The sequence below is a fragment of the Eschscholzia californica genome, unplaced genomic scaffold (genome assembly GCF_041429995.1).
Source record: "Eschscholzia californica isolate CP2 unplaced genomic scaffold, dmEscCali1.0.p SCAF_3, whole genome shotgun sequence".
NCBI classification, from domain to species: Eukaryota; Viridiplantae; Streptophyta; class Magnoliopsida; order Ranunculales; family Papaveraceae; genus Eschscholzia; species Eschscholzia californica.
Window position 1 is genome coordinate 39871958 of NW_028238420.1, and position 11320 is coordinate 39883277.

At 36.5% G+C, this 11320-nt stretch overlaps 1 protein-coding gene across 1 annotated transcript; it reads right to left on the bottom strand.

Moving 5' to 3' along the window:
• Window positions 1-1818: 1818 nt before the first annotated feature.
• On the bottom strand, window positions 1819-10993 carry LOC147550225 (pyruvate kinase 1, cytosolic-like). Its single transcript, XM_086667444.1, has 16 exons — window positions 10640-10993; window positions 10420-10516; window positions 10153-10250; window positions 9600-9755; window positions 6677-6754; window positions 6217-6348; window positions 6032-6112; window positions 5817-5888; window positions 5613-5702; window positions 5263-5407; window positions 4988-5076; window positions 4257-4352; window positions 4067-4134; window positions 3507-3606; window positions 2607-2666; window positions 1819-2156 (listed from the first exon to the last, which is right to left on the bottom strand). The coding sequence occupies exons 1-16, from the start codon at window positions 10706-10708 to the stop codon at window positions 2004-2006; spliced, it is 1584 nt and encodes a 527-aa protein (XP_086523570.1). The 5' UTR covers window positions 10709-10993; the 3' UTR covers window positions 1819-2003.
• Between the last annotated feature and the right edge of the window lie 327 nt (window positions 10994-11320).

The window sequence follows — 11320 nt, forward strand, 5'->3', positions numbered from 1 at the left end:
GGCCATAGAGGAAGATTGATGTTAACCGTTACGCCCGTCTTCGCGAGCTATGAACTACACTATTTGAGTTAAAACATGAAAACATTGTGAAAGGACTCAATAATAAAATACAAAGAAGATGTGTATTTATACCCTGAAGATTTCAAACTATTCGTCGAGTTGGAACGAAGATAGATGTGTTAACGGAGAAGATCAGTAAAAAAATATTTGCCGAGTTGGAAACTTGGTTAGCAAATGGAAGACAAAAAGAATCAGCAAGGCTAATTAGAAACATGGTTATCAACCAAAATTACACATATCCATAATAAGGCAAAGCGTTTCAGCAATAATAAGGCGAAACATGGTTTGCAACCAAAATTACAATTGTCTAAGTTTAATCCACACAGAGTTCGGATTAATCTAAAACTAAAGAGATATATCAACTACAATAAAGCACGAAAGGTGTTACATGGGCTAATTTTTATCGCAGTTGAAAATTGTTACAAAGGTTTGTTACTTTTATTGTTATAAACCATGTTCACCACGAAAGTGTATGGGCGTCGATTTCGGTTTATGTTGTGCAAATATTATGAAATTGGAAAGAAATAGGTGTTACTTGAGATGTCATCGATATCAACATCTATATCACTCTACTCTCATGATATCTTTTTAATTTTATTACTGATAGTCGTATCAAAAAATTAAAGGTTCTTATGATATCAAAATCTATTTAAATGGGGTGTCCTTGACTCGATGGATCGACTCGGTCTGTCCTCGATCCGGTATGATAACATAAACTATAGTCAATTTTGATTTCTTATGATATCAAAAATATAGGTTCTTACAGATAGTTCACCACCAAATGAAAACTGTATAATCAATTTTGATTCTATAGTTTGCGTAGAGAGAAAGCAAATGAGGAAAAACAAAATAAACTACAAAATTCAACATCAGCTATGATAACATAAATAAATAGGTAAAACAAATTCAACATCAAAATCCTAAGGTATCTATAAATGATAATGATATGAACATGAGATTACTGCTAAACAAATCAATTAGACAAAAAGGAAGCAAGACCATGTAGAAACAACTCAATTAGAACACTTACATAAGCCAGCCTTCTTCTCATTTGCAGGTAGTCATTTAAACCTAAGAAGTTAAAGAAGAGAGTGAGAGAAATAGTTTTAGAGAGAGAAAATTGTACTAAAAATGGTACTAAAGGAGGCAGCAATAAGAAAGAAAGACAAAGATGAAACCCTAAATCGATTTTAGGTACAAAATATGAAACCCTAAATCGATTTGGGGTACAAAATATGAAACCCTAAATCGATTTGGGGTACAAAACATGAAACCCTGAATCGATTCTAGGTGAAGAACATGGAATCTAACCCTGAATCGACTATTAGTGTTTGTATGTGTCTGAGAGAGATACGGGCAGAGCCGCAGAGATCGATAGAGAGGATGAGGTACCTGGTGCCTGGTGGTGATGAGGAAGTAGCGTGAAGGAGAATGGGCGGGAAGGTGTTTTAAAATAAAGCATCTTTGAAAGATGCTAGTTTATCTTTCTCCTCTAATTAAGACCCTTAGATCATTTTTAAAACCAATCCATACCATCCAGTTTCTAGAAATTAAATCCCAACCACTCTTTATAAGTTCATGAGATTAAATCTCAGCCATTGGGAGGAGGGGAAAAGATACCCTCCTCCCTTATTATATAGATATATATAGTTATATATATAGTTATAATAAGAGTATTATAGACTTTGTAGATTATCTGTATTTATCTAGGTCTTTTCCTTGTAAAAATTATAAGAGAAAATAATCAAAGAAAATAAATTCTGCCAAGTTCAACTTTTCTAAAACAATCTTCATATTTTACAACTGGATTACGCAAATCAGTGTCCAAACTACATTTCCTTACATGCTCCTCCACAATAAGATGTTCGGAAATCACATACTTATAAGCACCTGTTGGTTTCACGATGAATACAGTGAACGCTGAATAAACTTGATGAAAGGTTCTAGTCTTCAAGTTCGATAATTTTTACTACTGAAGCATCGCCTACTTTCTGGCAAACAACCACACGATCATGTGACTTTATTACGCCAGAGGCCTTTCCATAATCCAGAGCTACTTTCAGGATCGTTTCGTTTGTGCCGCTTGTTGACTCAGCCTGCAGGAAATAAGTTGGTGAACATCAGTTGGATAAGAGCTTTAATCATGAAGGAATACAACAACCATGTGCCAAGAGGCGAGATTGAGATTCTGAAAAGGAAAACAAATCTGTACGTATAGTTAACAAGACCAGAACCAACTACTGGACTCGACGAAACAAATTTTTTGTGCGAGTTGCACATGGCTTGGAGAAAGTGTGGAAAGTCTGAAGTCTGGGCTACAGGTACAAGCTCAAGCTTAGCAAGTGTGACTACGTGAGGCCTTCTGGGAGAGCCCGTTGCGAGGAACAAAACTTTGTACCTGGGCTTAGGCATGGGTAAAAAAAGCAGGGATGATATCGTTAACTCTTGGGGATTGAGTTTTCACAAATAGTTTCAGTCTAAAATCATCAAGCTTTGTGGAGAAGGCACATCAAACAGAAAAAGGTTAATAAGAAAAAAGAACTTACGGGATGTCTAGGATCAGCAAGCATGGGAAAGAGTCCTCTGACTATGAGTGATTGCCTTGCCTGTTCGTTTTAACATCAAAAGGCAGACATGGCATAAGTTCAAAATTTCACTAGAATAAGCCATAGGAAAACCCCTCAATCTGAATTAGACAGGGTAAATGCTTAACAGAACCGTTGTTTTTCAGTAGGATGAAACTGTTTTTGTGAGAATAGTCCCACATGGGAGAATGGGTAACTAGCAACCAAGAATATAAAAGTATAGGTCCTCTCCACTCATTGCCAATTGGTTTTGAGTTGGATGACCACAAACTTAACATGGTATCAGAGCTAGGCCCACACGTGATAGGCTTAAAAGCCACACGTGCTCCACGTCACCCGTAAAGAAAAAAAAACACACGTGTTGGGCTCAAAGAACGCCACACGTGAGGGGGCGTGTGAGAATAGTCCCACATGGGAGAATGGGTAACTAGCAACCAAGAATATAAAAGTATAGGTCCTCTCCACTCATTGCCAATTGGTTTTGAGTTGGATGACCACAAACTTAACATGGTATCAGAGCTAGGCCCACACGTGATAGGCTTAAAAGCCACACGTGCTCCACGTCACCCGTAAAGAAAAAAAAAACACACGTGTTGGGCTCAAAGAACGCCACACGTGAGGAGGCGTGTGAGAATAGTCCCACATGGGAGAATGGGTAACTAGCAACCAAGAATATAAAAGTATAGGTCCTCTCCACTCATTGCCAATTGGTTTTGAGTTGGATGACCACAAACTACAGTTTTACATATTTAAGCTTGATATTGATTTACTTCTGTTATCAAGTGTCATGCATGATGATTTAGTATGCCTTGTTTGCAGGAATAAAAGGGTATATCTAGAGAACTGTAAGAGCCGACATACCTCAAAGGCACCCGTGAAACTCCACTTAAGTTGATTAGTTTTGAGAAGTGGAATTACGACAGAAATAACAGGCATCGTTGGCCTGTACTTTGCAATCAACCTGGACTTCCATACATTTGAGAAGATTAAAAAGAGAAAAAAGTGTGACAATTTTCAGCAAAGATGCAAAATTATGAAGTCAAAAAATGTTTTTGTGAGAATAGTCCCACATGGGAGAAGGGTGATCCAGTAACCAAGAATATAATGTCTAGGTCATCTCCACTCATTGCCAATTGTTTGAGTTGGATGACCAAAAACTTAACATGGTTTCAGAGCTAGGTCCACACATGATAGGTTTAAAAGCCACATGTGATCCACGTCAAACACGTGTTAGGCTCAAAAAACGCCACACGTGAGGGGGCATGTGAGAATGTCCCACACGAGAGAGGGGCGATCTTTATAAGCACGAATATAATGTCTAGGTCCTCTCCACTCATTGCCAATTGGTTTTGTGTTGGATGAGCACAAACATAACAGTTTTAGGGAATAGATAGTTAAAACTAGATTCAGAAAAATATTACCTTGCAGCTTTTCCAGTTGAAGTGAAGACAATAATAACAGACGCTTTCACTTTAATTGCCGTACGAACCTAGAAAACTTATTAATAAGCTTAAATGAAGAACTAAATGTTGTCATTGAGATGCTAATTAAACTATAAGAAAGCAAAAAATGAATAAAAAAGTAAACAAGAAGCTGCCCAAAAGCAAGTACCGCTGAGGAAGCAATGGATTCCAAGTGGGTCATTGGTTCTCCAACATACTTTGTGGTTCTCTTGAAATACAAATCCTGGTTGAAAACCTTCTCTGCCTGCAAACACGGAATTATTGAATGACATTATCCGTGTTAGTTCAGAACAAATAACAGTTATTTGGCTTGGAAAAAGTTCTGGTGGGTGGAGGTTATGGGGAATAACAACTAGCTCTGATGGTGATATTTCAGGAAGTATTCTCTCAACCAGTTTTAAGAATGAGGACCATGACCCACAAGACATATAGATTTAACTCTCTAGATACCAAAAAGCGCAAACATAATTTAGTTTATTTGGCGAAAATATGGTTTAGCGATGTCGAATAGTTTTGCACCATTTTACAAAATGGTCAGTAGTTAAAGACACGGCCTGAGAGCATACATGCACATATTTGTGCCTGAATTTAGAATTACCCTGCTATTTATTTAAATTGTCAAAGAAACTTAACACGAAGAGAGCAAGATGTGTAAGCATAGTTCAATTTCAAATGTTCTTTTTGGTCTTATTAGAGCTGAGCAAACTATTCTCGTTTTGTGTTGGCGCATTTTAGTACTCATTTATGAATACTAAAATGAATACTAAAATGAGCAAACTATTCTGGTCAGAAAGTTTCAGTTTTTCAGTAACTGAGAAGTTATACGCGAATTATAACTAGTTTGTTGCCGACTAACTTATAACATAGAAATAGCTTTACCTCGGCACAAATTCTACCAACAGTAGAGATGGTTTCTATCGGGTATAGTCCCCGAAGAGTCTCAGCACCTAGAAGAATTGAGTCACTACCTGATCGAAATAAAAAATTACATAAAGAGATGAAACAAAATAAGATAAGGTCTAAATTGCCAAGATAAAAGTGTATCTGTAGTGAGTGATTTTATCACTACAATAAGCAAAGATGTAATAGTTAATGATGTCAACGATCTCAACGGATTTAATGTGGTATACTTGTGTCGCTATTCGGTATCTTACCATCCAATACAGCATTAGCAACATCGGTCGCTTCTGCGCGAGTTGGTCGAAGGTTGTCAGTCATACTGTCCACAACTCGAGTAACCACTGCGGGTTTTCCGGCCATGTTACACTTATAAACAGCTGCCTTTTGGAATAAGAACACCTGACGAAGTTGGAATATATATCAGTTTGAAAGACAAAATAGGAGAGTTAAAATAGGTAGTAGTAGTTTAACAGAACTATCATGACATATACTGTTAACCCATCAGTCATGCAAGTGAAAAATGCAGAAACTCTTCAAAAGTATAATATAAATTGCAGACTTATCATGAGATTGATATTTTATATGATCGAGTTGAATACCTAACCTTCTCTGGCGGAAGATCTATGCCAAGATTCCCACGAGAAAGGATAATGCCATCTGCTTCTTGCAGGATCTCATCAAAATGGGTTAATCCCTGCACCGAATTTCCACAAAAGGAGTCGAAAATGAAAATTTAGATAGAATACTGCTCCTAGAACTGAAAGTAACCTATAGACTTCCAAGAAAACTAGCTCGAAATGGAGCTTACTTCTATGTTCTCAATCTTTGCAAAAATCTGAGTCTGGTTAAGGTCACCCAGTTTAGATAGATACTCACGCGCCTGCATTAAAATATGAGGAGCAATTTATAGATATCCAGTACTGAAAAGGTGTGCTAATTTCATAAGCTTTTACGATCACAAGAGACGGATTGACCATTTGGATAGTGCATAAACCTAAAGATAAGGATCACAGATTTCCTTACATGGCGAACATCTTCTGCGTGGCGGGTATAAGACAATGAGAGAAAGTCAATATTGTTTCGAACACCCCAAGTACTTATAACCTGAGAAAGTAGTGGAGTAATTTGTAAGAACTAGAGACATAAAAAGCATAGAAGCACAAGGTTAGGAAAATCCTATAGCCGATACTACAAAAGGACATACTTACTTCTTTATCTTTGTCAGTCAAGGTAGGTAGATCAATATGAATTTGAGAGACGTGCAAAGTGAACAGTGACCCAGCAAGTGTAGCAGAATTCTTTATCACACAAACCACGTCTTTTTCTTTCACCTCAACTACCTGCAGTTGAATTTCAGAGCTTGGTTTAGAACATAATGGGTTCAGCAAGACCAAGCCCCTGCTCAAAACTTCATACTTCAGTGTTCAGTCCCCTAAGCTCTGAACTTGACGAACAAGCCAAAATGCTTCTTTTGACCAAATTCCATACTACAATGAGAAAGGGTATAGTTGTCCATTTGACATGGCAAGTTCACTTATTAAGGAAGCCGATGAAACTAGGTTCACCTGTCTCATGTTATTACTTGATCAAAGGTACCCAGGATTCATGATTGCTGCAACAGTGCAACTAGAAGGTGGGAATTGGGATCGGTCTTTACCATTATCTTACCTCAAGCCAAACTGAAGTAGTTTCACTTCCTGTGAACAGGTACTGACCAATAAAGATGGTGTCTCCTTTCTTCACGGCCTGCACAGAACTAATCTTACTTCAAGTGACTTAGGAAATTTGAAGATTAGCATTATCAAATGATAAAAGTTATGAATGTTTAACCTTCACAAACAAACCGAAAAGAAACTGAGAAGTGGTTCTCGATAATAGGGAGTGTTTTCATGAGTGAAAAGAGAGAATATCAGGTCAGCAATGTCAAATAGAAATATAAAGGATGATTCTAATCGTTGTCTTTGTTTTCTGAGATGTATCACAAAGACCGACTACTCAAGCATCACATAGAACCCCAAAAAGAAGACAACTCGGAGCTTTTATGTTTCTTAAGAATTTTTATGCATCTTGCATTCCCCAAAAAATCAATGGAAATAACAATAAAAGTTTTGAAGATTTGGAAGTTCAAGGGATCATATATGTGTTAGAATAATATATGCAATAGTTAGGGGTTGTTTAGTAATTTGCCCTTTAAGGGCCTTTTGGTCTTTTATCATTAGTATATATTTGTTAAGTTGTAACCCTAATTTAATAAGAATGAGATTCATAGCCTCCACAATGTTTCTCCTCTTCCTTCTTCTCTATGATTTGATTATTGTTATTGATTTCCACATGGTATCAGAGCATGGTTAATGAAGTTTTTTTTATGGTTTGACCTAGAAGAGGGTAGAAGATGAAGGTGTTTTTGTTTTGTTTTTTGATATTGGTAGTTTTGCTAGTTGGATTTGTTGGTGGGTTTGAAGATTTGGATTTGTTGATGGTTCGAAAATTCGACTTGGGATATGATTTTCTTTTGAGTGGTTTTGAATTTGGAATAGATTTTAGTGGGCGGTTTGGCTGGGGGGTGGTTTTCTGCTTGGCGAGTTTGTTGGCGTGAAGAGCAAATAGTTCAATAGTCGGTTTTTCTGGGATTTAAATAAGCAGTTTTGTTGGATTTTCGTTGGCGCTTTTTGAAAGGCTGTTTGGGTTAAGGGTAGTTTAGCAAAAGATTTAAGTGGTTTATGATTTGGGAAGTTTTGGATTTGAGTGGTTTATGATTTGGGAAGTTTTGGATTTGGGCAGATTTATTTGTTGGAATTGTTGGGTGGTTTAAGAGGTTCGTTGGTGATTCTTTTGTTGGCTGTTTGGAGAATTGGATTTTGCTTCTGGTGGTTTTGATTATTGTTGGTTGTTTTCAAGACTTGGATTGGTTGGTGATATTAGTTGGCGGTTTTGAAGAGTAGGATTTGTAGGCGTTTTTTTTTGAAGAGCAGTTTTGATTGGTGGTTTTGTTTTGAGAAGAAGGGTGCGTTTGGATATGATTTTTCGCAGGAAAATTATTTTGTTTTCAAGGGACCGTTTGGCTTCCGCAGAAAAGTTATTTTCTCGTTACAGATCTGGTATTGTTACTTTACCTTCTTCTTCGTATTTCTTTAGCTAGTTTGCTTGGTATTGTTTGATTTTTGGTGTAAAAAAAAAAAAAAAAAAAAAAAAAAAAGGTGGTTGGTTTGCTTAGTTTCGTTACTCTTCACGAAACTTTTGAATATAAAAGGTGGAATGGTATTGAATGGTAGTTTTGATTTGATTAGTAGTTTTGAATGGGGGCATTGAACTGTAGTATTGAATGGTAGTGTGGAACGGTTTAGGAGGTATTGAATGGTAGTTTTTGGTTGGAATTTGATTTGAGTAATTTCAGATAAGGTGGTTTTAGAATTTGGAGGAGGTGGTTTCTGGAAATATATGAAAGTGGTTTTGGATTTGATATTGAATTGGTTGGCAGTGAATTTGTTGGCAGTATTGCATTCGGATTGTGGGCAGTATTGCATTTGAATGTTTGCAATATTGCATTTGCATCTTCTTCCTCCTTTGGGCAATATTGCATTTGCATCTTCTTCCTCGTTTGGGCAATATTGCATTTGAATCTTCTTCCTTCTTTGGGCAATATTGTATTTGCATCTTCTTCCTTCTTTGGGCAATATTGCATTTGCATCTTCTTCTCTCCAACGATCGCATCTTCTTCTCCGTTTGCAGTTTGACAGTAATTTGCAGTATTGAATTTTGGTTCGTAGTATTGGATTTTGGTTTAGCAGTTTTGCAGTATTGGATTTTGGTTTGCAGTATTGGATATTGGATATTGGATTTTGGTTGGCAACATCTAGTTTTTGGATTTTGATTGGCAGTATCGGATATTGGATTTTGGTGGGCAATATTGGACTTTGGTTGGCAGTATCGGATATCGGATTTTGGTTTAGCAGTTTTGCAGTATTTGGTTTAGCAGTGACTTGTTCACCAAGTCACACTCGGTTCCACGCTTTCGTTGCTTAGTTAGCAAACTCTCGATACTTTTCAAAATCGCATCGTGAGTTTGAGGGAGGGTGTTAGAATAATATATGCAATAGTTAGGGGTTGTTTAGTAATTTGCCCTTTAAGGGCCTTTTGGTCTTTTATCATTAGTATATATTTGTTAAGTTGTAACCCTAATTTAATAAGAATGAGATTCATAGCCTCCACAATGTTTCTCCTCTTCCTTCTTCTCTATGATTTGATTATTGTTATACTGAGAAATCAATAGGCATCAACAAGTACTATATTAGGCATTAACACCAATACATAACCTTTAGTACTTCGCCGATCTTCTGATTTTTTTTTTGGAAATGCTAAAATCACAAAGGATTTTGACAAAAGAAGGTTCCCAGCTGATATGGCGGTTGTTCGTGTAACATCTATACACGACAAACACAACAAAACCAACATAGTTGCTATGCTCTGCTCATAATTCTTCTTTGTGCTACCAACTCTAACTAAAGTAATTCATAGTACATGATATGATAGTAAAAATATTTTACAAGGCTGAGATCAAATTTGAATGATTTAACAGTACATGTTTTCTCACCTTAGCTAACCCACCGTAGTTAATAGGCAAGAGATTTGAAGTTGCTTCTTTATCTTGATCAGGAGTTAGAACAACAAATGACTCGGCATTAAGTGAAATAGAATGTTCACTCTTGTTCACAACCTGTAACTCAGGACCCACTGTATCTAGCATGACCTGAAAATGCAGAGTAGCCAAAAATTCATATGTTCCGTTAAGTATGAAAATACCCAAAAATATCCTCTTCCTTATCCGATCGGGAACCCCCTACCCATTTTTTGGCATTTCTGTCATCCACTCCAAACTTCGATTCACTTAATAATTCATAATGCAGTACAATTCCTCCGTAAAGAGAACTATTAATAAGGGCATGTAGTCAAGAGCGGAAACAACGGGCGATCAGTAATTTCAAATACGAACCAATAATTTATTTAAATCAGCTAAAGATGAGAGTATCAATTGGAAATGCTAAACAACCCATTAATTTAGACCATTAGTTAGACAAATCACTACTTAAGAAAGTTTGACTAAGATCGTGTTTGGTAGAGAGAAAAGTGAAGAAAAGGAAGCTCACAGCACAAAGCTTCTGAGTAGTGTTAATAGCTGTTTTTAGGTTTTGAATAGTCTCCTGATGATATTCAATGTTTCCCCATGAAAAATCAAAACGTGCAACTGCAATAAAGCATAGACACACTAAATTACTATAGTAATATCAATAAAAATCAAACAAAATTTCAAATCAAGACAGATTCTTGATTGATTTCATTAGCTTAAAAATGAAGCTAAATTTCTTCATAAAAAATCAAGAAAGAAAGAAGTGAGTGATAATATATAGTAGTACCTGACATTCCGGCTTTGAGACAACCAGAAATGACATCTACTGATCTCGATTTCGGACCAAGCGTCCCTACGATCTTCGTCATTGCAGGGAAAAACGTCTGTTTATTTCATCATCATCAACACCACTCAGTACTCTATTTAGACAGAGAATAGTAGTTGTACTGAAACAGAAAGTATTCTGTTTCACACTTAAAATCCATGGGAATTGAGAGTTTACTTACAGATTTGGATGGTTCAAGGATGGAAGCCATCCTAATAGGTTCTTCGAGAAGAAGATGAGTTACATGCATATTTGATCAATTACTGATGATCTTAGTTGGAGAATTGTTTTGATCGGAGACTAGTGATTGAAGATCAGAAATTGAAAATGTTATATGGGAGTGTTTTAAGAAGAAGAAAGAAGAAGACTTTCTCTTTTTAGGTTGATGTGATGGAATATCAGTCACCTTGCAGCAATCGCCAACAAGTGTCAGGTGGCAAGTGCCACTTCTACTTCTATGCTTACTTCCAGTTGACTTCTATTTTATCATCTTACCTTTTATTTTCAGCAAACTGATTTTTGGTTCTCTTCTACTACCAAAAAAACTGATTTGTGGTTGAAAGGACCGACTAAATTACTCCATCACCCTCCCGTGTAGTGGTAGGTCATCCCTCATAATCTATGAGATCTTGGGATCGAATCTCGGTGACAACAGTTAATCGCCAAGATTTATTCCATGTAATTCAGACATTAAATAAAATATAAGTTGTCGGGTTATAGTCTCTTTATTGTCGAACTTTAAGCCTCTTTAATTATTAACTTAATTTAAACGATTAACGTGCTTATCACATCTTATCACATCTTCATGATGTATCAATGCCTTGTAACGATTAACGTAGATCGTAGTTGATTTCTCAAAAAA